This window comes from Gekko japonicus, unplaced genomic scaffold, assembly GCF_001447785.1.
Source record: "Gekko japonicus isolate JY-2015 unplaced genomic scaffold, Gekko_japonicus_V1.1 scaffold428, whole genome shotgun sequence".
NCBI classification, from domain to species: domain Eukaryota; kingdom Metazoa; phylum Chordata; class Lepidosauria; order Squamata; family Gekkonidae; genus Gekko; species Gekko japonicus.
Window position 1 is genome coordinate 867,004 of NW_015165842.1, and position 26,848 is coordinate 893,851.

At 41.8% G+C, this 26,848-nt stretch overlaps 2 protein-coding genes across 5 annotated transcripts in view; one reads left to right on the plus strand and one right to left on the minus strand.

The window, feature by feature from the left end:
* Positions 1-1,422: 1,422 nt before the first annotated feature.
* Positions 1,423-1,715, plus strand: LOC107110256 (protein S100-A6-like). The gene is given in 2 exon segments (XM_015411008.1): positions 1,423-1,567; positions 1,570-1,715. Coding segments are annotated over 2 exon segments (291 nt in total).
* Positions 1,716-4,540: 2,825 nt separating this feature from the next.
* MATR3 (matrin 3) overlaps positions 4,541-26,848 on the minus strand; it is a 36,402-nt gene continuing 14,094 nt past the window's right edge. For 2 of the 4 annotated variants that reach the window (XM_015411026.1, XM_015411027.1), the window contains 14 exons: positions 23,589-24,645; positions 19,208-19,269; positions 16,822-16,863; positions 15,985-16,085; positions 15,094-15,146; positions 14,269-14,394; positions 13,674-13,799; positions 13,322-13,492; positions 12,268-12,399; positions 11,372-11,415; positions 10,909-11,287; positions 7,884-8,220; positions 6,179-6,300; positions 4,541-5,621 (listed from right to left, as the gene is read on the minus strand). In XM_015411026.1, coding sequence (XP_015266512.1) covers positions 5,571-5,621; positions 6,179-6,300; positions 7,884-8,220; positions 10,909-11,287; positions 11,372-11,415; positions 12,268-12,399; positions 13,322-13,492; positions 13,674-13,799; positions 14,269-14,394; positions 15,094-15,146; positions 15,985-16,085; positions 16,822-16,863; positions 19,208-19,269; positions 23,589-24,482 — 2,640 coding nt within the window. In that variant the 5' untranslated portion in view covers positions 24,483-24,645 and the 3' untranslated portion in view covers positions 4,541-5,570. The remainder of the gene's footprint in view (positions 5,622-6,178; positions 6,301-7,883; positions 8,221-10,908; positions 11,288-11,371; positions 11,416-12,267; positions 12,400-13,321; positions 13,493-13,673; positions 13,800-14,268; positions 14,395-15,093; positions 15,147-15,984; positions 16,086-16,821; positions 16,864-19,207; positions 19,270-23,588; positions 24,646-26,848) is intronic. The other 2 variants (XM_015411029.1, XM_015411028.1) reach the window with 1 other exon arrangement.

Sequence of the window (26,848 nt, forward strand, 5' to 3'; positions counted from 1 at the left end):
CATTTTCCCTCAGTTTTGAGGTGCCGTGGTTATGTACCAGGGACATGGCCTTCTTTGTAGCAGTAACAAAGCTGTGAAACTCCTTACCTCAAGAGGTCTGCTATGGTACACTCAGGTGGGGTTTTTTTTTTTTTTTTGCACAAACTGTTTTGTTTCAGAGGGCCTGATCCTGAGGAGCCCAACACTGCTAATAGTTTACTGGACACCCGTTTACGTTTTTATCTAATGCCTTATTGTCAGCTGAAGCTGCCATGAGTGTATTCAGTGTTTCTAATTGCTGTGCATTCCTTCCCATGCGCTTAATTGCTTCAAATCTGTAACGCTTCTCTGTCAAGGTTACTGGAGAGGTTGGTGGTGTCTAGCTTTCGTGGGAGCTCCTTTCGTTCCCAGCTTTGCGGCCGTTAGAGAATAAGCCAAATGCCCGCGTGCGGGAGTCCATCTAATTGGGTAGAGCTGGGGGGGCACATACGAATGCCCTATATCCTATTATGCGCATAGGTAACCCGCCATTCTAACAGCGTTCATGTTATTGCATCTATGGCTTTTCAATAAAGTAAAACCTTCCTGGGAGCGTGTACTTTGTCGTTTTGCTGTGGATCCTGACACTTATAACGTAAGATTGTGTTACATCAGTGGTCCCCAACTTTTTGAACTTGTGGGCACCTTTGGAATTCTGACAGGATGGTGGGCTGGAGATGGAGCCAACCACAATATGGCTGCCACAGGTTACCTTCAGTCACACAGTGACAAGCCTTGTGCTGTGGTGGTAGCTACTACCGAAGCAACATTTAAAAAAAAACAACACTGCACAGCCAATCAAATCTCCAGTGGCTGATAAGAAGCCTTACGAGGTAAAAGCCCCATCTGGTCCCATCCACTTTCTAAAAACACTTTGCAGCGCCAAGAAAGGTGTCAGTGGGCACCATGTTGCACAGCAGGCATGGTGTGTTGCCTTGTTTTTGGAATACTGACCCTGGGGGGGGAGGGGTTACTGGCGGTAATTCTTCTGCATCTCCAGGAGGGGCCTTTCCCAGCCATGTAGGAACCCAATCAGTGCAGCGGGGCTGAACCTGGGATGTGCTAATTATGGGTTTTACTACCAAATCAAAGCTTATTCTGAACATGGACAAGTTCTCTTGCATGGGAGATGGAGACCAGGCTCTAGATGCTGTGACTGCAGAACTGATTCCTCATGATTGCCTTTTTATACATAGAAAAGTATGTGGGCAATCGCCCTATACGGACATTTCAAACAGAATTAAATTCAACTGACAGATTTCTGCAGCACAGATCACGTGTGTCCTCTGAAAATAACAACAGCTGTTGAAAATCAGAAGAAAGGTTCTCTGCCCTCTCCTGGGGCTCAACATCTGCCCCCCCCCCCGTTGCTTTCTTGATCAACTTTCAACTCAAACTGTGAAGATGGCATGCCCCCCCGACCAAGCTCTTGCCCTCCTGGTTGCTGTTTTTCACAAGTATACAGGTGAAGAAGGTGACAAGACCTCCTTGAACAAGAAGTTGAAGGAACTGATTCAGAAGGAGTTGACCATTGGACCACACTTGAATGATCTGAGATTTAATGACTGATGGCTAATCGGGATCGTAATAAAGACCAGGAGGTGAACTTCCAAGAATATGTGAACTTCCTCGGTGTCCTGGCAATGATTTACAATGAGGCATTGAAGGGCCTTGATGAACAGGAAGTACCTCTGTAAGCGGTTTTGTGTCTAATAATTGATTTTTGTGATGTTAAAAAAAAATCAGGAGAAATGACACTACATATCAAGGGCAGGATTTCCTCTCTTCTATTTCATGGTACTTCTCAGAGCTACAGCACTGGCACACCAGTTACATCCCTGCAGCTCCCATTGACTTAAGTCATATGCATGAGCATACAACTTTGTGCTGTAAAGACACACAGTGATCGTGTCAAGGGCTGCCAGCAGTAGAGAGGGAATGATATACAACTGGCGTAGTTTTGGGTAGGCACTGATAGCATCATCTGATTGGGAGAGCTACATGGGTGGAACAGCTGTACAGCTTTTACAGTTTCCCTACTGCAGAGTCTTTAATGATAATTTCTGTGGGTCAAGTGTAGGATCCAGACTAGCTTGCACTTGTGAAGCCGAGGTGGCTATCTTCATGAGAATGCAGGCTCAAACTATTAAACTGACTTGAAAGAATGGCCAAAGGACTGCAACACATATCAGGAGGTTATCAAAAAACTAGATGATGAAGGACCAGCTCCAGCTTTCTAGGTGGCTCTGATCTCCTGCCTTTCTGGAATCCCTTGACCAAATTTCCACGCGGTGCCATTTTAGTCCTTCACTAAGGCCTTCCTTTCTCCTACTTTGCTCCAAAGAAACAACCCTGCCCAAGCAATTGCTGGTGATGGAAATGAAAACAATCTTGCATTTTCTGAGCAGATTTCCCCTCTTTTGCCAGGCCTTTCCTATTGGCCAAAGCACAACCACTTTAGAATCCTCTGTGCTTCTCTAAGAAGCGCAAGTCTGCCTCTCTCAGAAACAGGTGAATCTTTTTGCAGCAGCTGGAGACATGTAGAGGCCCAGCTTATCACCCTTCAAGGTCAGTTGTTTCTTACAAGGATCCCAGAAACGATGCACCAGATGAGAAGATAGTTCCTGAAGTCCGGATAAGGCCTGAAAGAGGGTCCATGACGCCTGATCACATCAGGGACTCTCCCACCATGTGTGTGTTCATTGTGATGTGCCGTTAACGCCATAGGCAGTTGATTTGAACACAGTCGAAGTAGATACCCCAAAAATGGCAAATGGTTGACCAACCCTCCTATGTAAGGAGACCCTACCAGCAGTCCATCTGCACCACAGCAATGATGCACACTGTTAGGTTTACCTGGTTTGTGTGGGTGTCTGCTGCTTTGTTCTCGGGTTTGGGAGGCTAAGTGGGATTTGAGAATTGCTTTTTTCTGTCTGTCGCTGAATAAACTGTGCTTTAATAGAGAATTATTTCCGCCAATCTCTGACAAGACGGGAGGATAGTGGAGAGCTTTCTGAATAGCGCTGATCCTGCTCCTCTCCGGGAGGGGGTCTGATTGCCCCCGCCTTGCGATTTGATGCCTGAGAGTACATTCTTCACAAAAGCTTAGTAATTCAACTTTTGATGGAACATTAACTCGTAAGAACTACATGCTGCTGGACATCCCTGCAAGTTAGGACAGCACCAAACACCATCTGAATAATTTTCATTTCTTAACACTGGCACCAAGTTCCCAGTTATTATTCCCGCCTTTCCTTCTTTTCACTTCATCCCTATTTTGAATCCTTCCCTTAGGCCTCCTGATGTTCTTCTTTTGACCCCTCACTCCCATCAGCAACTTAACATTTCTCCTTCCCTCAAACTTTTTTGGCCTTTCCTGACCATTGGCCCCCGCCCACTCTACATCAGCATGCCGCTCAGTGCCTGGTTCCTCTACTTCTCCCCTCCCCCCCCCATGCTACCTCTCTCTCCATTTCTTCTTACCTGTCTGTGGCCTTCTCCACCACACACCCAATATCAATGACTCTGTTGTTGCCCCATCACACCCAAGTCCTACATAGCTATTACCAGTGTGTTTTGCAATTGTGCTAAATGGAGAGAAAAGATTTTTAAGATTGCTCACCAGAAGATTCTTTACAAACACAGGAAGAAATGTTCTGTGCCCCAGTGGTTCCATTTGTTAATTGTGCATATTTCTTTTGTTCTGGCACAGCTTTTGCAAAGAGATGCCACCCACACTTTGCAAGGTTCGCATAGCACTAATCCGGAAAGCTATGATTGGCCCCGGTCACACGGAGCATTAGGCACGCTAGAGAGACAGAAGATAGGCGGATTTTCCGGGCGCGATCTCACCTCCCCCACGGGAGCTCGGCGGGACCTCAACCCGATGCCTGATCGCGCAGTCGCGCGTTAGTTTGCCCCGGGGCAAACCCCCCCCCCCCCGCCGCATTTTCCTGCCTGTGTGGCCGAGGCCAATATAAAGTTAAGAGAATTTCTAGACGTCTACTGGAGAGTTCACTGAATGTATAACTGATCAGTTTTAAGCCTGACCCGTCCAGGTCTACTCATTACAGCTGCAAAAATAATAGGGTATGCATGCTCACTACATCAGTGTGACAATCGACCCAGCCTTAGAGTCAAGGCTGGGCTATTAGTACAATACTCTTGGGATGAACTGGTGCTTTTCAGAGTTCCTTCCCACTGCTGTTCCCCATAATCTTAAAGGCCAGAGGAATCTGAAGGTCTGTAGAGATCAAGTGTGAGGAGTTGCAGAGGGAAAGGGGAAAAACTGGCAGCCTTCTTTTCAGAGACACACAAATGCTCTTTGGGTCTCCTTGCCTTGCAAGCAGGATCCTGAGTGGCTATAAAATACACTGTTAACCGTGCTGTAGATTTATGAGATTTACGATTAGCACCAGCAAACAATGAGCCCCACTGCAGAAGGCTGGTGCCAATCTGTGCTACTGTATCAAGTTGCCACACATGCACGATGCACACATTAAAAAACTCACAAACGCCCCGCTTAAACTTTGACTGATTTGGTTTTATTTTGTCACCATAACAAACTGAATCCACATAGATGTTAGCTGGTAAATCATTAACAAACTACATGAGAACAGGTTACACACATAAGCTCCCATTCACATCAGCCACATGAAGGTACATCAAGAGCACAATCCTAGGATTAAACCAAATTGAAGATGCATGGCCCAATTCATTAACCTGTTACTTTGAAACAAAGCCCACTGATTCCAGTGGTACACCTTTGTAACAAGGTTTAGAATCAGAGTTGAAAAATTAAAAAAAAAAAGGTCACAAACGTAAAAAGGTAACTATTTACAATTTAGGGTTCAATGCTGCTTTTGCTTATACTGGAGATGTATGAAAACTACTAAATTCAAGTAGCAAGCAAGAAGAGCTCCGAAAAAATAATAATACTGGTCAGGAGAATAAGAATCTACTTTATGCTAGTCATAATACAGAAATGAGAACTCTGGGGAAAGAGCAACAAGGTTTTTTTTTTAAAAGCTGCCTATCCATTTTCCTATTCTCTAAGTAACGCATCAACACTTAAATGGAGGTGCATCCAATCTTTCCTTTTTTTAAAAAAAGCCACACCAACTTCCATGTAAAGACTTCTCAAAAGTGAAATGAAATTATGAAACCCTTTGAAAATAAAAACATCAGCTGGACTGGCTGGACTGGCTCCAGAAAGCAGTAACCGTTTACATTTAACTGAACAGAATAAAAGGTTAGGGATACTCTTAGAAGCCTAGAAAGATTAATGACGAGGTGAGTTCTGGTGTTCAAAACGCTTAGTCCTTGAGTTGCCTCGATCCGCACAGAAAAATCCCGTTTTGCCATCCCAATCCGTTTTTTCCTTAAACAAAGATGGTGTTGATTCAAATGCACCATAACGTTAAACACACTAACAGAAGTACACTTCTACGGTATTCCACTAAAAGCTACATAACATAGTATTTCCCCAATTGTACTGTATTAACATAAAAAATAAAACCACTTTTCCTTAAGCCCTCACGCCTCTGTTGCCCTTACGCATCCTTTTTCTGCTTTTGTCCTTCAGCCATTTTCTCCATTTGTTTCTGCAACAAAGGGGGGGGGGGAATGAAAGGTTAAATAAACCTTGCAAGGCCTTGGCATATTCAGAAAGTCAGAAACCAGGCCAATTTCTCTTTTCAAAGCATTGTGCTCCAAATTCTGGATTCTGCAATTACAAGAATTCTAACGGTTCAACACAACTGCCGCATGTAGCTCTGAGCATACAACCTGTTCCGCACAGAGAGCTATGTTTGATGTTATGTCTTGAACTAAGTGCTATGTGTACATTAAATGGAGCACAGGCCAAAGTTAAGTAATGTATGTTCCACTGATTTCAACTCCCTCTGACTGACGTCTACAAGACTAATAACGCAATCCTAAACACATCTACTCGGAAGTATTCAAAGGGGCATACTCCCAGAAAGTTCTTAACTCTTGTAGAACTGTCTATAAGGGGTTTTTCAACCCATACTGGCCTTAATCTAAGGAGTCTTTTCAACAAACTGCAACAAAACTACTTTCCAGTGAACTACACTTACATTTCTGAACTTCTAAGATCTGCATAGGGGACAAAACAACACCTTCAACAGGTTTGACTTACCTTCAACTTTTGGTAGTGGGAAAGACTGCTGCAGTGGGTCTTTTTTGCTGTTTCTTCATTTGTATAGAACAAGGAACACAATCGGCAGTAATATCCAGATCTGGGTATCACAAAGTTCACGCCTAGTAGGAAAAGAGAAACACAAGGTGGCTAATCTACCCTACAATATTCAGTGCCAGTGTGTGTACCTAAGCTCCTTTTGGATTGAACAAAGGGTCTGTTCCAGGTTTATCTCACTAATCTTATACAAGGTACATACATCTTTTCCTTTAAACATTCTTAACAAATTTAAGATATGCTGATGACACCACATTATACCGGCAGACAACAGTGAAGACGTGAAACGACTACTAAGCTACTTTTTATGGTTGAAATGGACAAAATGACAAGAAAGCTTAAGAATCAAGAAAGAATAATTTTTTGCAGACTGGAAAGACTTTAAAGAATATTTAGAGAAATATTGGGATGTAAAAAATAATCTATTTTGCTTTGATAATTATTGAAGATAGAAGGACATTTAGAGTAAGTTTAAACATATAAGAATAATAGATAAAAGATATGTTACCTGAAGAATTTTATTATTGAAGAATGGGAAAAAGAGAAAAAAAATATAAGAATTGTGCTGGAGGCTGGAGCACTGCGGGAAGTCAGAAGGGGGGGATATTAGGAGAAAAGGATATAAAATAGTTTGTAATGTATAGTTTTACTTATTGGTATATCCTAATAAAATTGTTTTTTTTTAAAAAAAATACTTGAAACGACTACTATTGAAGGTTAAAGCAGAAAGTGCCAAAGCAGGCTTACAGGTGAACATCGAGATGACAAAAGTAATGACTACTGAGGACTCACACGACTTTTAAGGTTGATTAAGAAATTTAACTTGGTAAAGATTTTCCATTTCTTGGCTCAATCATCAACCATAAGGAGAGACTGCAACCAAGAAATCAGAAGGAAACTGGGAAGGGCAGCCATGAAGGAGCTGGAAAAGATCCTTAAAAGTGTAAGGATGTGCTGCTGGTGACCAAGATCAGGATAATTCATACTATACTATTCCCCATTACTATGTGAGTGTGTGAAAGTTGGACAACAAAGAAAACTGACAGGAAGAAAGTTGATTTGTTTGGAATGCGGTGTTGGAGGAGAGTTTTATGGACACTGCGGACTACCAGAAACACAAACAAGTGGTCTCTCAATCAAATCAAGCCTGAACTCTTCCTAGAAGCTAAAATGACCAAACTAAGTCTATTGTACTTTGGTCACCTTACGAGAAGACAAGACTCACTGGAAAAGACAATGCTGGAAAAAGCTGAAGGCGGCAGGAAGAGAGGATGACCCAACAGGAGATGGGTTAATTCGATTAAGGAAGCCACGGCCCCCAGTTTGTAAGACCTGAGCGAGGCTGTTCATAGTAGGGTGCTTTGGAGGTCATTAATTCATAGGATCACCATAAATTGGTAGCAATGTGATGGCACGTAACACACGCACACACACAAAAGTAAAATCAGGAAATCATTCTGATTTAATATTAGCTCCACCATATTTGTGCCCACATAACAATTCTGATGATGCATGAATTATTGGCTGTTGACCAGATTCTGCCTCCTTATTGAATTTGTGCAAGGAAACCAATGAAAGAGCACAACAAAAAAGTGAGACTATATAATGAAGATCCTGCTGGAGGAGGAAAAGAGGGAACTGTTCTTACCAACAGGGACATTTGGCTGATATGGTCCAATTCTGTATTCATCGGGAACAGCAGCCTGAGTTTCTTGAGCTTCTGTACTTTCTGCATCCAGGGCTGCAGCGTTGTTGGTCCCATCAGATGTTTCCCGCGTCATGCTCTCTGTTTTGGCACCATTCTCCATCGCTTCATTGTCCGCCTCACTTTCGTCAGCTGTACCTGCCTTGCTTTCAGTCATGCCGCTTATGGCAGCCTTAAGCATGGCAGCTTTACGTTTCTGATGATCTGAATCCTCCTCATCACCAACTTCATCTAGAGTGACAAAACCTTCCATGCTTTTTGGAAATCCACCAGCGTGCTTCTGTTGACACAATTTTTAGATAGGACTACAGTCACAACTTTTTGAAGTGTATATCCAAAGTCCAATGGTGCTATTTTACCTGGTACTTAGCCACAAGCACTCCCAGAAGAGAGAATTGGGGGGGGGAGTCTGTGGAATTCAAGAATGCCAAGGCCACAGACTATCCCATTGTAGCAACAGGGGAAACCTGTCCCCCCCTCATTATCCCCTGCTTAACAGGGACAGGCTTCTACAATATGGTACAAACCATCAGAAGGGACACATTCTCAAGGGGGAGGTGAGTGCTGGGCATCTCACCCTCTGTGACCTTGTGAGGCAAAGCACCCTAATTTCATCCAAGGCTTAATGTGAATAATAAGGTCTGCTCTGGCTTCCGAGTGTTCGTAATGAGGGCTCCTCATAGATCACCCTCCCTATCTCTTTCAAGGCCGGATTTGAGAATGCAGTAACTGGCTAAGTGCAGAAACCTGAGCTCAGTTCAGTAACTAGATAGGAGGGGGGAGCCAGGAGTGAAAGTCATCATTCCCTAGAGGGTTCCAGTAAGCAAGAGACTATAATTCAGCCTTAGACAGGAAGGAGGTCATGCTAACTTTATGATTCCACGGGCCAGCAGTGCTAACTGTGATAGGTTTCACTGCAATTGAATGTTCGAAGATGCTTAACCCTCTAGCCTGGACTTTGATATTCTGAATGGTGTGCCATCTAATGCAAGGTACTAAAGTGGTAGGTAGGTAACGTTTCATTGTATATGGCCATAAGCCTTCACAATACCAAAACACTCTCAGAAAATATGTATATTAACATATAATAGAATGTTTCAACCTCTATTAAAACATATAAAACACCTTTAAAACCAATAAGACCTTTTAAAATCACTCACTTGGTTGCAATGGTACTATTTGATTTCTTTGCTCTAATTTTTCTAGCGGCCAAGGCAAAGAGAGCCAATCTAGAGACTGTGTTGCCTAGTGATACTCCTTTTTAAAATCATTCAATAAACCTGTATGTATATTTTTTTTCCAAGGATTGGTTTTTTTGTGTGCACAGCCTCAGGGACCCACAGATCTGAGCACTGCTTGCTTGGCCAAGAAACAGAGGGACCCCAAGGCCTGGGTTCTTGACTACTTTGTGCATGGTTCCATGCAGTCCATCAGTAATAATCACTATTCTTCAGCAAGGGTGCCTGCATAGGTCCCAACAACCAGGTATCTTCCAGGAAGCCAATGGTATTAATTATATCACTAGAATGCAACAGAAGGGGATCTAAGGGCATATCTAGAAAGGTCGTTCCCTCGTTTTGTTCACAGACACAAACTGAAACTGAGGCCTCTGGTATTCAGCTGATCCCTAGATGTTAGCTCAGATTATGGCCTCCCCCATATCTGGAAAATCTGGTTCGTGGACCAGGTTCCCCCACCTGCACTGGTTTCGTGGGGCTCAGGTAAAGTCTCTTGGTGATATCAAATGTACCATTAGGAAAAAGTATATTAGCTTTGCCTGTTGTGAATATGTAGCAACTCTAATGAATGGGCAATCCATTCCTTGCTGGTTTGATGCATTTTTCCTGCTTCCTTCTGCTGTCCCCAAAGTACAGTTTCAATCATGCAAGGACGACAAATGCTCAGACATGTACCAATTGGTCAGTCAAACAGGTGGACAATTTGACCAAGATCAAAATATTCCATGGCCAAGAATGTTCTTCTTACAGATTGGGTGATCTACCTTTTTTTGCTCAGACACTGTTGCTGTGAGAAATGTCATGACTATAAGGTTTTATAGATCCCCCAATAAAGTCTACGCAAAACATGTAGGGGTCTTAGAGTACCTTAAAATTAATTCTCCCATAGCACCAATTGTGTCTTGTTTTTTGCTGTCTTTTTAAGATGTCACCACTCAACAGCACAGACAGAAATAAGGGCTCTCTGGCACTGCAGATACTAAGCTATGGTCACTGTTTCAAAACCCACACCACTGGCTTCATATTACCACTGCTCTATACATGGAGCCACTACATGAAGCCAGAAGTTACTTCGGAAGTAACTGTTCTGCCTTGTAATGGACTTTTGCGGCAGAGAAAACCTTCCAAGTAATAGATGGGCAGCTGTCTCAATTGCACTTTGTGTTGAAAACACAGGCTGGGAAATACCACCATGGACAGATGTGCCCTTGAATTTTTTCGTTCTTCCACCAATCACATTCCTGACCACTGCGCGTCACCGAATCAAAGCTGGAGCTGCTGTACTCTGTACCTACAATACTGTGGCCTTTCTGGGAGGAGGAAGCGGACAGGGATGACTGAAGTCTTTAGGAACTGGAAGTCTGTTGTGTGCCAAGTGGTACTCTATGTGCAGGATTACTAAGGGGCAATGTGGTAACTGAGCTGCTGTATGAAAATGCCAAGCCAGCTTTTAATTCAGCTGATGCTTGTTTTGCCAGAGAGGGAAGCACTAGATGGGCCATTACTGCTGTCTACACATGCCTTATGTGTCCAAGGGAGAGCCACTGTACATGTCCACACCTTCCCCCTACAAGCCCTTCTCCTCTCAGACCCTGGTCATGATACTCAACTATTCAATAGCTTCCTTGAGGGGAAATATTTAACTCCAACCCCCCCCCCCCAAGTACATGGAAAGCCAAATATTCTTATGCTCAACTCATTTCTTCCTGGCAATATCCTTTGAGGCTTACCTTTTTGAGTTTTTTTGCTGCTGCCGTGGTTCCCTCATTCCCTTCAGCTGTGACGCCAGCATCAGCATCAGCTGCCACCTTTTCTTCCGTGGCTACATCACCCATGTTGGCAACATCAGCATCATCAGCGGCTGAGCTGCCACTCTCTAGTAATGCTGCCGCTTCCTCCTCATCCACCAACAGCTCATCCTCCGATTCAAGGACCAAATTGGATTCATCTTGGTCTGCCTGCTCACTGTCTTTGGTTTCCATTGGCTCTGCCTCTTCTTTCTTCTCGTCTTTGTCTTCAACACTGCTCGTTTCATTTTTATCGCTATCGTCTGTCTTGGATTTCTTTTCACTTCCAGAATCTTTACTGTCTGGAGAAAGGCCTCTCTTTCTACAAAACGGAAAAACAAAAGTTTGCTTACCTGTTTCAATTTTATAGTTTTAAATTAAATTAAATTAAATTATCGAAAATTACCGCGGTTTATCTTTCTTCAGCAATTCTGTTCCTTTGTTAGGAATCTGTAGGGGGAAAAAAGCTTTAAGTTACACGTGTTTTCTGGGGTTCTGCATTAGTACAACCGATGCCTACTCAAAGGATATTTTCAGTCTTCAAAACATCTCAAAGCACTAGACTCGAGTAAAGAAAATGGAAACTTGTGGCACCGTAAAGAGTAACAGTAATCTCCCTTCTGTCAACGTGGCCTCAATCTGCGGATTTAAGAATCTGCAGATGGTACTACAGTTGAGTATAAGAATATACAATGACACATCTACTTTAAAGCAGTTTACGTTAGCTTAATACGGTAAACAATTGTTCCCCCCCCAGGCACTCTTTAAAAATGCCCTTTCAATTTTCTCTTTTTATCTTTATTAAGCAACAGCACTTGTAACTGGTCTATCCAGCTCCTGGGATCACAGGACAAGCAGAAACTAAAAGACAATATCTTATGCTACGTTTCCCCAATTCAAGGCCACGCATAGGGAGGCTAATCAGATGCCAAACGCCTGAATTGCCATCCCAAAACCTTCAGGTTCAGATTCGAAAGGGCACTCCCACCTCCAGGCTATCTGGCATCAATATAGACTCTCTGTCCCAAGCAAGAGGGACTTGCCTAGATGGGCTAAAATAAAAATTCCCATTTGAAATAGCTATGGTTATACAGTATAATAAGAAGCAGCAAGTGCCAAAAGAATCAACAGTCTCAAAAAACCAGTCATGTTAGCCTTGGCTTACTCTGTACTCTTTGCTAGCAAAGCCTTCCCCAATTTAAAATACCATATATAGCTGTCATCCTTAAATTTCTCACAAAACCATTCTACATTGTTTCCTTAAGAGTAATGAGCAACACCTTAAGCTCACATGATACCCACCCTTAATACCAATTTCTTGTATTTTTCAGACAAGTCTACTTTCACACATCTACCCTGGAACCAAAGGGCTCTGTCGGAACATTGCTCCATCATGGCAACGGCAGCTTCTCTGGTGTCCATCTCTATGAACGCCTACAGAAGAATGACAAGAAATTTCACTATGCAATGTTATGACATAACTCTCTCAAGTCCCTCCCCTCAAGGGTGAACTTAAGGAATCACTGCTAGAGTTACTGGCTGGGAAAGTCACACTCATCTATGCTAGGAGGCTGTTGATAAGCAATTAATCTGTCTGGCTGTTGATAACACATTTTGTTCCAAGACTGAGGAAAAGCAGCTGAAAGGATCTAGAGCTTCAGTGAGCCTATGAGTGACAGGCCTAGTCAACTGCCCACCAAATGGTGACACTACATACCAAAATGGGACCAACAAAGATGAGTTATGGAAGACTGAGCAATCAGGAGCCCCGCCTCCAACTTCCCAACTTCCCTTCCTCCACTCTTCTTCCTAGCTTCCCTTAAGAGCTGATCTACACATGCAGCAAAATGAGGCGGCAGAATCTGGAAGTGCCAACATGGGCTCTACCACTCTGGACTTAAAAGTAATGATTTATTTTTATTGCTCTCATGTAAAAACTCCATGCAAATAAAAAAGTGCTACCATATCAAGGAAACAGCTAAGTATGCATGCCAAGGACTAGACTAGAACCTAATTTTCTGTTTACAGAGAATTATTAATGTAGGGCAACTTTGAAAAACATAGCCCCTCACCTGCAGTGTCAAGTAGTACAGTCCATTCCATTGCTTCATTACCACCGCATTTTACGGCATGTCTATGTCCCAAACCCCCTTCCCTTCTGTCCACAGATTTCTGGCACATTCCCATCCAAATAAGCACAGAAACACAGTCAGAACGAATATACATGAAAATAAGACCTGAAGACAGAAAGCTCTTTGCATATACATGAGTTTTTGTGTGTTGTACCACACACTATGTCCCTGCTTTCTGAAGCCCTGCACCGCAACCCAGTCTTGTGCCTGACCAGATACACTACCTGGCTCTTCATTCTCATCAGTATGTAGTTCTTTATTTTCCCATAGGGCTCTGCTAGCTTGAGTACAGCATTGTCAGAATACCCTGAATTCGGCAAATTGCTGAGATGGATCACACGGCCAAGTTCTTGTTTGGGAGGTTCGAATTTTTGGTCAGGCTTCCCTTCTGGTTTCTTTAAAAACAAGAAAAGGGGTGGCAGTTAGAGAAAAACATTTTTATTAATCCATTATACCAAACATGGAGCCTTAATTTTGTGTCACAAAACTAGACCACAGAAAGAACTGGTTACACATGACAAATGAAAATGACAAGTACACCAGTGCAAGGAGGTTAATAAAGAAAACTGATTTTACCTTTATTCTTTTATACTTCTGTGATAAGTGTACTCTTACAGGTTTGCCAAACACTAATGCTGGTGTTGACAAATAATATTCTACGACAGCCTGTGCATCTTCAGTGGAAGCCATTTCAATAAATGCCTGAAATTGTAAGAAAAATAACTCATGCACTCCTCTTCTAGGAAGAAAGAAATGAGCAAAATACAAAGGTACAGAACAGCCTTAAAATCTTCAAGGGAGCATCAATTTGCTCTAGGTTAGGTTTTCAAAGTGTTTAGCACGAACCCAATACAAAATTTAGGTTTGCAACCCTACAGGATACATTTTAATCATCAGCGTAAGCATGTTTCATCTCAGCATATGCAAACTATGGGATACTAAATCCTGTAATATTCAAAAGCCAGTTCTCGCCAATCATGAAGGCAGAAAACAACTTTTTGACATCATGAAGCACAGGACTCGCCAGACCCCAAAAAGTAGGCAACTTACATCAATGTCTCCTTCAAAGGCATGGGACATTGATGTAAGTTGCCTGCTGAAGTACAGTAAACATTCACATCCTCCAAAATCATTTAGAGAAATTGTAGTTTGACAAGGTTAAAAAACTTACCTCATTAATTTTGTTTAAGATAAGGTGATTTGTGATCATTCCAAATGGTTCAACAAGCTGCAGCAGCTGATATCTCAAGTTTTTTCCTCTCTGAAAATCCATAATGTGAACAACTCTGCTTGTCTCCTATTAATGGCAAAGAATAACAATCAACAAATTAACACATGAAGCAGAAAGAGAGATGATTAAAATGTCCATCCTAGTCATTCTGGTAGTGAATCTTTTAATTAATTTTTTGATGAGCTAGTCAGCACAAGCATTTTTAAAAACAGGAATGAAGGATCTTTCATCCCAGATTAAATCCAATTATTCTGAAAACAATTAAGTCTGAGAAGTGAGTCTTCTGGATGTTTTTGTCTTACCTGTGGCCTTTTAGCATGTCGCCCTGAGTATACACTTAAAGCAACATGCCAAAAATAATGTATACCTTAAAGGGCCTCCAAATCCAGTTGTGATCAGGTTCTTACCAAGTTGTCTAGGTTGCACCCATCAGACCGAAAGTGTGTGTGTGGGGGGGGTTTAACACAAGGGAATCCTCCTCCATATGAAAAGAATCCCTGTACAAGGAAGCTAATATATCAGGGAGAAAACTAGATGGGAGCCCTTCTTCCTGAGATACTAGTTTATCTCCGTATGAAGGGAACTGCATGACATGGAAGAATGTTCCGTCTTGGAAGCCCCCATCTGCAGTTGGAAGTGCTATGGTCCAAAAACAAGTTTACGACTTCAGTGACAACGAAGTCCTCATATTATTTGAATAAATCATCATCCAAAGCAGTCAATGGCTCGATGTAAATATCTATATTTTTCTGGCCTGATACCAACCTGTCTTCCCTTCTGCATGTGTCTTGGTCCTTGCATACTTCCATTTCCAGGTCCTTGATATAAACAAAGTAGAGCAAATTTGTAGTTGCATAACTGGAAAAACTGCCAACAGTATTATGCACGAGGTAACATCTAACCATATTACAACACAGAACGCTTGAAACTTCAGTAGAAAGCAGTCATACGGCGTGCGTTAATGACCGGTTTAAGATGTATGAGGCAATACAGCTTTATGTTTTTGCACTACAGACATATTTAAAGTAGTGGTTTTCAACTGATGGATCAGGTAGCCACTCCTACTGGCTTGTGAGCTCCTACTGAGCTACCCTTTTTTGCTATCTTCTGCTGTGTAGAGAACAAGGGGGCCAAGGCTCTTGAGCCTCTTTGCTTGTGGTTAAGCTCACTCAGAGGTGAACACAACTCTATGGTTCTGATCCTTAGTTTGTTCCTCACTACTGTACATCTGTTGGTACTTGTGCTTCATCCCCAGCGCTTTTGGTCTATTGCCCATGATCCCAGCCTTCACTCACCAGTGAGGCTGCAACTCTGTTCTGCTGCTTTCTGCTGCATGACATCAGTCACCTAACCTCCTGTCACATGTTTTCAGCTCTGCAGAATCTGGAAATGTTGAAGACCACTGCTCCAAAGGATCAGTGTCACCCCTTATCATCCCTAAACAGAATCTACAAATACTGAAGGAACATGCACTTAACATTTTGTTCTCAATAATTTAGGACATTTTTAATACATGTAGTTCAAGTACAGCTATGATTTCTTTAGGTACCTATCGAGTATTAAGAACTCACACAGCATACTGATAGGGGTCAGCAAAGTTTAATATGGCCAAGAATGGAAGAGGATTCTTCTCAAAGATGCATTTATTCAGGTTACCTCTTGATCCAATTGGTGGTCCAAGATGAAAAGGAGGTGGTGGTGGTCCCAAAATTCCTGGGGCAGGATTTGTAGACTGCTGCAACATGAACGGATCACTCCTAGAACACACAGACACAATGCTGTGGTAACCCATGCAAAAAGTCTGCAGTCACATTTTTAATATATATATATATAACTGACTGAACAAGGCCCACTGCTGGACAATGACTACATACTTCTTGGAGCTGTATGATCTCCGAAGACACTTCCATGTGTCATTCCAATTGCACATGGCAGCAAGCCAACAGGAAGCACCATCTTTAACAGTTGCTTTCTATTGGGGGATTTAAAGACCCTCTTGCTGGTTCTGTGCATACAGTTTGCTGATGAATTCGGATGCCTGCACAAAGTCACAAAGCAAACATTTCAAGAAGTCCACTCAAAAAGTGAGGACTAGCAGAACTGTTTCAGAAGAAAGAAGGGGCATACTGGGATGTAAATCTATTTCTTTGACAGGAAGGCCCTGCTACCTGGCTAGCAGCCGATGAGTAAGATCTGACTGAGTTGGTTTCTCCTCTGCTACAGGCATTGAAAGCCTGGCTGTGCCCAGTGATCCAAGCCAAAGGGCTCTCAGCCTAAAATGAGGAAGAACTGCTAGCAGAGAGAAAAAGACATGCTCCGCATTCAGAAGCCCTCTCCCTTTCTTTTTCTGTTTCTCTCCTGTTTGTCCCCAGACTCCCCACTGTATTTTCCATAATATAAGCTGCTTAAAGAAACAGCTACAGGAGAACAGTTTTAAAACATGAAGCAATATGCATAGCCATTTCCTTCCATTTTGGCAGCTATTTTACTTACAACCCAATTCCAGAATCGCTATCAGGGTTCCACTCCGGGTATCTTAAAAAAGAAAAAAGAAGAAGAAGTCACAACATAGTTTCTTGCAACCCAAGTATTATGGCTAAAGAGCTACAGTGCAATTAAAACTAAAGCCCAAATGCCTCAAGTGGAAAAAATACTGACTACTATTGTAGCTATGGGACCAAACTCTCAATAGAAAAGGCTGCTAGCACCGTTGATATTACCTCATATTTTTTATGTCTGAAAGCGTCTTGTTCACTGGGTCTGACATTGTTTGATGTGTTTCACAAACAGTCTCTCTTATTAGCAAGTTTATAAATTACTTCAGTTCTGGAATCTATTCCATACTGTCTTGGAAGTTAAGTACCAAACTCAGGAATACAGTGTACTTCAAGGTAAACATGTTTAAGATGGAACTGAAAGAACGGTAACATACGCTTGTCTCAGCACAATCCTCTATGTTAAAACAAGATCAAATATTTCGGTGATATCAGCATCACACCACACCAAGGCACTGTATTATAACCTCAAAGTCTATTTTTAGTCTGGCAAAGAAATGATGCAGGAGGAGACACGTATGGCAGATTTGAGTATGAATGATATCAAGATTCAGAGTCATTCTCACTTTTATGCAATTCCTCCAACTCTTTTGTGCAGAGTTCATGGAATGGATTGCTGCTGCATTCTCCATGAAGCCTGCCATGCCCCATCCCAAGGAGCTCCTGTGGAGGCAGACCCCAGGAACAAGCATGGGGTGCAGCCAGGCGGGCAGAAACCGACACCCCCCACTGCTGCATGAGTGGGGCTCCCGAGGGGTGATTTCTGCCAATTCCCCCCTTTCTGGTGCCACCACCACGCTGCTGCACCTGTGGGTATACCACCTAGCAGGCTGTTTAGGGAGCACTAAGTTCTGTGCTAGGGAAGTGGATGAGATCCCTTCTGCAAACTTGTCTTCTTCTTGAAGGATTTGGATCCAACACTTAAGAAGGAGGTTTCTTTTCCTAAGGTAGAGCTGTTGCTACATTTACCCAAGGAACAAAAACAACAAAAAAGGAGTTCCTCACTCTAAATATTCCTCATCTCCCCAAAAAACTGCTTAGCAACAGCTAACATTTGCTTTAAAAACCCATAACCATGATAGCTCTAAGGAGATGAACTTCAAAGCAGGATGGTACACACATTTTATACTTTCTAGTGTCAAATATTGTTGGCGATATTATACGCACGCAAGTTTAAACAGCCAAGCTCATTATGTCTGCATCGTTTTAAAGTGTAAAGACAAGTGAAAACTACTTCAGCAAGAACATTTACTGCAGCATCTCCTTAGATCACCTATTTCATCAAACCTGCAAAATGGATCTGGAAGATGGTGCTTCTTGTCATTTACTCAACTGAGCAGACTGTAGCCTATGAAAGCGTATACCAAAATATATTTGGCACTCTAAGGCAAAAGACCACTCTGCTTTTAGGAATATCACAGTTTCTGGAGATTTGGTAACAGCTCGAATGATCAGATCTTGTAATATCATCCGAATTGCTAGAAATATCACGATTGCAGAAACTGATGTTGGAAGCAGAGGACGGAACACACGCAGAGCTTTGGCACTCTTGCTCAAGGGCAAAACTATTTCTGAGAACAGGGATTCTCAGGCAAATGACTATTGTTTGTGAAAGTCAGATACCTTTTTGGTCTTTTTGGCTAATCAAAATGCATATTCAGTGGCAGTAATGCAAGCCTTTGGTCATGGTTCTCCTAGACCTATGGCACTTGCCTTCTTTCTTTTGGTGGTGTGGAGGGGAGAGGTGGGAGGGAAGAGGCAAGGAATTGCTCTTTTCCAAGCACCAATGTTCCCCTGGGCTTTTAAAAAATCATGTTACCAATAATTTGTTACTTTAAAAGAACCAGTTTTTTTAAAGAAGTCTAAGGCTACAGCACTGTTAAAAGCATTTTTAAAACCCCCAAGTATATGGACAGATGGGCCTGTAATTTTTCTGTTATTAGTGAGACTAGTATTATAGATGGAATTCACTTAGAGTGACTGAGTTAAGTCAAGGCCAATAAGAAATGATGGTTTGATGGTTTAATTTACATATGTGCTGCATTGCACTACCACATGTATTGCTGCAGTCTCCTATAGAAGGAAAAATGGCTCCACGAAATTTTTGCAGAACTGGTTAAACCAATTTGATTAGCTTTCAAAATGATATGCAGACAGCTCGACTATACGGTGCATGCTTATTACTAAGCACTTAAATTGAACACAGAAGAGGTAATCATTTTGAACTTTCTGAATGGATGCACTTGTGTTTTCTGGGGGAAACACACATAAGATATTGCAATTATAATGAAAAAGAAACATTTTTTAAAAATTCAGATCCATACATTTCAAGGAGAAGTTGACAACGTCGACTATGTGTTGCTCCATTGATATGCTGGCTCCACTCCTGCAAAGTACAAAGTTAAAATTATCAGGAACTCAAAAGCTGGCTTTTAAAAAACCACGCACTTCAAAGTTAAAAACACCCACAGAATCATTTGCATGTCAATCAAAATCTCAAGGAGTGGTATACAGGGGCAGTGGAATGTATTTACCTTATATCAACCAACAGAGCTGGTTTGTTTGATTTCTGAGTTTGGGGGGGCGGACAGGCGGACACAGAATATTGTAGATGTTGCATGTGAACATGGGACAAAATAAAGATGATATATGCAAGAAGGGGCACCCCCCCCCAATTTATCGGGCTTTACTAATCAAACAATATAACAGTCTGAATTATGTTCCACGATTGAATGGAGTATGTGAGATTCAATTAACCTGCTGTAAAGTTCAAATCTAAAGGCAGTGGAAAAGAAGGAAAGAACAGGCCCCCCCTTTGCAGCAACTGCTCATGTCTCTCCATTTCACCCACCCCCAGCAACACATGCACTGTTTGAGCATCCAGCCCTTTCTACTTCTAATGACTATACTCTGCGAAAACAACCACGGGGAAGGAATTGGAAATAGATCACAGTACCTTGCTGTCTCTCTTGTCCCCCACACTCTGGTGCAAAATCTTCTAATAGCTTGAGTGCTTAATTTAAATCCATTTAAATTATGCTCAATTAACCTGTTTCTAAAGCACCCTTAAGGCCTGATGAACATTAAATGTGGTTGGGAAGCTATGCTGATCTCACTTTTCATGACTTCCAGCAATGAAAGGGATTGGGACGCGAGGACATGTTCCCAACAGCCCATCCCCAACACTTACCCGCAGTTATATAGCACGGGCTGGCTCCAGAGGTCAGCAGCTAAGAGTGCTTGAAAAACTGAAAGCGTTTCTAATTCCCACTGTCTTTTCTTCTTGGGCTTGTGCAGCAAAGAAACCATTTCCGCAAGGCTCTAGTCAGTTGTCACATACAACCCAGTTTGCTCAGGATGAGAACAAGCCTGGCTTAGGATTCATCCTTCCCTTGGGTGCAGAGCCAAGACTGAAGACTCTCCGCCGGTTTAGACAGTCTTCCCCTTAATACTTGTCAGTTGTGACCAATGCTCCCTCTAAGCTGTGGAGTCTTGTGAGCAAAAATCCTACTTGGTAAGCTACTGCCATTAAAGTTGTGAGCGGGTGATTTGGCTACTGCATAAATTAGTTTGCTCTGGAGCCGTCCTTCCTGAGCTAAGACAAAAATGAGTGAGCCGGAGGGTAAAAAACTGTGAGCTAGCACACACTAACTCAGCTTAGAGGGAACACTGGTTGTAACATATGAATTCAGTTGGCATAAGAAACCAATGCCTCCCCCTCTACATGCCAGGATGCTAAAATTAAACTGTGGTTCACAGTCCTCATTTGTGGGCAAGAAATAAACTCCTAATCAGCTTCTGCAGTAAGCTGCAGTTAGTCTGACAGCTTTCTAAACCAGCAAATCTTCAATTTCAGCTCCTTGGACAAGTGGAAGAGGGATGAAGCACATGAACTCAAAAATAAACCAGGGTTATTCTCAACATGAACCTGAATACAGCCCTGGTTTCACTACTAACCTTGAGATGATAGTGAAATTAAAGACACTTCGTTAGCAACACTCACTCTGTTGCTTTTAAGCAAATCTGTGAGTATTCGCCACCAGTGCGGAATTCAGTCTTCTGAAAACTCCAGCTCTGTCACTTAAACAAATGTGCAGGCTTACAGTTGCAAAGGGATGCTTGGAAGAGCATGGACAACGCCCTGTGAAACTCAGAAGCCAGAGGGGGGCCGCATAGACCTTCCAGGAAACAGATTTTGGCCCCCTCCCATGGTCCCCAATACAGAGTTATAAAGCATAACATCAAAATCTACTGGATCAGCATGACAGAAAGAATTTGTTTCTGGATTCATAATGAGAGTTAAACTGAAATTACTTTTATGACATTCAAAGTGATTTCGGCAATTGTAAAAAGGTAAAGAGATCTCCACCTTTACATTCTCAAACACAAAAATTAGGATTACTGGACTTCAAAATTCCACTGAACCCATAATTATACTAACAGCAATTCAAAGAGATGCTCCCTCCAACTGTATAAATGCCAGCACACAATACAGAACTGAACATTTATATTCCTTGATTGCCAAGCAGAGAGCGTCCAAATGACCAACAGGATGCACCCTGGGGGACCCTATTTGGGCGGACAGTCAAGACAGGAAATTTCCTTGGTTCCCTCCTTGCCTAGGCACAGCACCCCAGTGGCAGCCAGAGATGTTCTTAGTTGTCATCTGTGGCTACCAGCAGGAAGGGTCATGTGAATAATATGTCTCTCAGTTAATCCAATCCTAATATGTAGAAGAGGGAAAGGTCACCTTCCAAAACCAACACAGCTTCTAAGCAAATCTTCCATTCAGACGTTTGAAAAAATGTGAATATGAAGCTGTGTGTTTCATGCCGGCTATCCTGCAAGCTCAAGTAGCTGCTCTGACTTGTGCTGCTCCATCAGTCTGAACTGAATTGTGAATTTAGAATATTTGAGTATCTGAGAAGATGACCACAAACCTGAAGAGAAGCACACTTTTAAAAAAATTGCCAATTTGAAACTGTCTTTAGGTGGGTGACTTCTTTTCAAACGCAAGGGCCAAAGCTGAGAATGGCTCTCATTTGGCAATTTGGAAGGTATGCCTTACACACAAATATTTAGGACTGAAAAGAAATTGCTGAAAGTGGAAATATCAAAAAGAGAGGGGGAGAGAGAGAAAGATATCAACAGTACAAAACAAGAAGATTCTCCCAATAGATATGCCCCTTCTTCTCAGCAGAACTATTTTGATTATAGAGCACAAAACGCTAAAGTGGGAACTCTCCCAATTCAGAGGTATTTTAGAATGTCTCTCTCAATTAGGTGCAGTTCTAGGTGCGGATTCTATAATACTGCAAGTTTTCTTCTGTTGTTGAAAGTGTAAATCTCTCTGCATTGATTGCTTTCTCAGAAATTCTACAGAAAGCATACCCAGAATTTAGGCAGAATAAACAACTTTGCATTAAAATGCCTCAGTTATTTGCATCATTATCGTCAAAGCTTAATATTAAAATCTTGTATTTCAGCTAAAGATGCGAAAACTTAAAATGCTTAACTTTGGAAACAGGTAACTTAATATTTGCCTCTAAAAAGACTACAGATTTTAGTTTGCTGAGAAGATAGATGTTCTGATAAGATCTTCTGTCTAAAACCACAGAGCAGGATTTGTAAATGCCCCTCCCCAGAGAGATTAAACCTTACAAAAATTATTTCCAATAATAAGCTTTTATATTGCTTTTTTAAAAACCTTATTTTAGTGTTTTAAGAACGGTTTGGATCACTAGGATATTTTCCAAAGGTAGATTATGCACCTCCCAGATATTACTGTGAAGGAAGCATTAATGACAACACAGAGTACTGTAATGACAATACAGAGCAAAACAGTTTTAGGCTCACAATGTGTGCTCTTACCTGCAATATTTTTGTAACATGCTCTGAAACAAGTAATGACAGGAACACCAATAGCCAGTTTTGATAACCAATTGACAAAATCAGAAAACCCGAATAAAGCCACACTTGCTATGTTGAGAACCAAGTTATGAAGAGAAGTTTGATCAAAATTTTAATAATGATCTACTCAAACAAGTAGAGAGTGCTACTGAGAGCATGGCACTATGGAGCAGCAGGCTGAGGTTTCTGAGATTCTAAAGGGGCAGATGCAACATATAATAAAAAGTGAGCCTGAAGTGTTTAAGAAGGTTACGAAAGGGGAGGAAAAAACATGAGAACTTTTCAGCCACAGTATGAAAACAGTTCAAGTGAATGTCACAAAAGCAAGAATGAATTTTAAAATGTGAGCCACGTTGCCGCCAATATTTTCCAGGATTCTGCATTAACCATTTGGCCGTAAACAAGAAAAGGGGGGGGGGGAGCAGAATTGAAGATGCATCTGAACTACAAATCAATCAGCAATCAAGACAGATGGGAAGGGATGCCGAACCTAACTGCCTGAATAAGTGAAAAACAAAATGACAAAAAACCTACCCCAAACTAAGTTAAGAGAGTATGTAGATGCAAAATATAAATTGACTAGATGACAACTGACCTGGCCTTAAGCCATATGGGTGAAACATTAATAAAGTCCTGGTTTAACAGATTTGCAAATAACGCCTTGAAAATAAACCAGCCTTTTCTGTTTTTTGAGACCACAGTGTTATGTATAACCAGAACATAGAAACTGAGGCAAAGAAACAGGCAACAGGGACTACAAAGTAAAGAAAAATAAGCATCTGATGCTTAACTCACCTTATTAGAATGAACGGGCAAATCACAGATAGAGCACAGATGGGGATAACCCTTCGGTAAGAGTCCATGGAAGTCTTCAACATTGCTATTTGGAGGAGCACCCCTCTTTTTCTCAAAGAGAGATCTCTCGGGGACACGACCCAATCTCTCATACTCACTGTCAAATTTACGGTACTTATGCGATGTCTCGCCATAGTAAGGGTCATCCCTACACCTTTCTCCATCTCTTAATCTGTCCTCTTCAAAATCCAGTCTGTCATAATAAGAATCTTGAGACCGACTTCCATGATCATAGTCAACCACTGGGTTGAGACTAGAACCACGATCATCAAAGCTATCTCTTCTAAAATGCCTTTTCTCTTCCCAATCATCCCTAGGTACTCTGTACGGAGGATCCCGTGCAGCTGATCTGCCATCTCTAGCATAACTCAGTGAAGGGACTTCTTCAGCTCTCCTCCTTTTAAGTTGCAGAAGAATTTGAGGCAAGTTTTCAGGAGTGATCTTGTCCTCAGGATAGCGACTCAGTTCATCTAAGTCTCTAGCAGACAGACCAAAGCTGGCCAGAATGTTAGTGGCCTGCTCTGTATCTCCACGGTGCTGAGAAGACAAAGGGAGTGGGCCTCTACTTCCAAGGTTAAATAAAGACTGTAAGGTATGGGAAGATGCACTAGCAGAAGACAGTGCACTATGAGATCCTTGTTGATTCAATGAAGAACTCATTCCAAGATTCATTAAGCTAGCAAGCCGTGCAGTACCCTGGTTCATCCTTCCAAGAGATGCTGGCACACTTAAAGACTGGGTAGCAGCAGCAAGAAGGCCTATTCCTGCAGACAGGTCACGCCCATGACCTTGGGAATCCCTAGTTAGAGATGACTGCTGGAACGACTTGGACATTGCTGAGCTATAGCTTGTCTATTACGGATCAAACGTTAGAGATGTCTCAAAAAGAAAGCTCACACTAGAAAGCTAGGCAAACTTCACTTCAAAAAGGTAACGCCAAGAAAAGGGATCAATAATGACCGGAGATCTTCTTCAAGCTGAGAAACACCAGACAAGTCTGTAGAAAAACAAGCAGTTTTAGTCATAAATCCCTTTATGCAGATGCAGTTTTAAATATTATGCATCCTGTTGATCTAACAATTTAAGGGCTTACTGGACTTTATTGCGTAACTTCAACAGACTGAAGATGCACCCAGAACGCCACTAAGCATTCTCTTCCCTCCCACAGATATGCACCATGTTTTTGCCTGTAATGTGTACTTTTGTTTGGAAGAGCAGTGGTGTTCAAGCACTAGATGGCTGGAAATTTTTTTCTATTTTCCAAGCTTCATATTAAATAGCAGGGTGCATACACCATATTATTGTGCTAAACTCCCGAAAAAGTCCACAATGCAACAATTGTGGGAGCAAGAAATGTAACTCACATTTGCTGGAAGTTAAACCTGCACCACCAGGGGAAGGACAGAAAGAACTTAAAAGTAAGTGATGTGTGGACAGTGTCTAATGAAAGACTCACTATATGAGACCAAATCATTTCTATTCAGTAAAACAGAATGACTGATAAGACTTTTGTAATGAAAGACAAGGTCATCGTTTAGTAGAATCACACAAGACCTCTTATTCAAGGCACAGTTTACATGCTGTTAGCACCACATATAAACTGTACCTGCCTATTTCAACACTATAGTTTGTGTTGCAAGATCTCAAACCAACCAAGGTCAGACCTCATCAGTACTCAAACAGGGAGACCCAACTGTTTGCTTAAGGAAGAGAAAGTCTATGGCACTATTGACAAAGGGGCTTGTTTGTCTCTAAGGTACTACTGCACTCAAATCTAGGTCTTCTCTGGCACTATTCTAATTAATCTAGGCATTCAGGGATATGTGCTGCTATCTTTGAGATGAGACCTGACATTTATACTAAAACTACAGGTGGTCCCATGACCATCTGACATAAATATTCTTCAAACAAGGCTTTAATCTTTGCAGTGCTTATCTGCATCATTCTATATCAAACTGTAAGCTACCTTTAAAAACCCATGCACTTCTCTGGAATAGCTTTACAAGAACAGAAAAGCTCATGAGGTTTTGCTAAAGTACCCAAGAATGGAAGCTCCAATGAAAACTGAAATCTTACTTAGGCACTTCTGAAAGTCCCACTAACTGCTGTCTCCTAGTACTCATACTGCTAGAGAGAAATAATTTAAGGAAAGACAGAAGTAGTGGCAGGCCACTACAGCAGAAATTGGAGAAAAAGGGGAAAAACCTATTGGAACATGTCAAAGTGCATAGCCTTTTTGTGGATAAGTGAAACAACGGTTGAAGCCACTACTTGACGTTATCAAAAGATTGTTGCCAATGTTAATTTTTGCAGTGGGTAAGATACTGTATCAGATATAGATTGATATCTTCTGATATATGTATATGTACACATATTATACAAAAATAAGAGAGGGCTATTTTAACATGAGGCTCTCAAAGGTGTTGCCTCGAATAACTGCTCATCAGGAACTGTTTAATTTGTAGTCAGTTCAGTCTATCACTATTAAAGACGTGTTTCATTACAACTCTAGCTAAATTTCATAAAGTTCAATGACATATAGGTGAAGAAAAATACTGAAAAGCTTCAATGGAAGGGTGGAACCAGAAAGATGGCCCAGATACTGCAGACCCAGAGCAGGTATCAACAGATGGGAAGGAAAGGGCAAATGCCAAGTAACAAACATAAAAACACCCACACTATTGGCTGAACATAAGGATGTTTAAGCAAAATGGTATTCTAGAAGGTCTGCAACTGAAGATGGCAGTCTCACGCTTGGCAACAACACTGGTAAATTTTGTTAACTGGGACACGGAGTGATATCCATGCCTGCAAATAACTACTCACTTGGAGAAGTAAATTGCTCCGAAACTTGCAGGTGCTGACGCAGAATCTATGATTCACAGGTCTTCACTGTGATTTTAGCCATTTTAAAGATCAGTTCAGGGTTGCTTTTGTGCACTGTTAAATTTAGCCATTTTGCTATGCAAACAACCTCTTGCTTAGTTTTCCCCCCACCCAGTATTTAAACAAGCTCTTACGTCCTTTCCTTAGCTTGACTTCTATTTGCTTGTGTATTGGCAACTATTAGTGAATGCCTGTTAAATTCATGCAGATAGTTGCCTGTACTTGAATAGAGGACTGGAAAAGAGACAGCTGTGTGCGGCTTATTTCTGAGCTTTGTAAGATCGCCCTCTCAACAGATGTGTGGGCTGGTTATT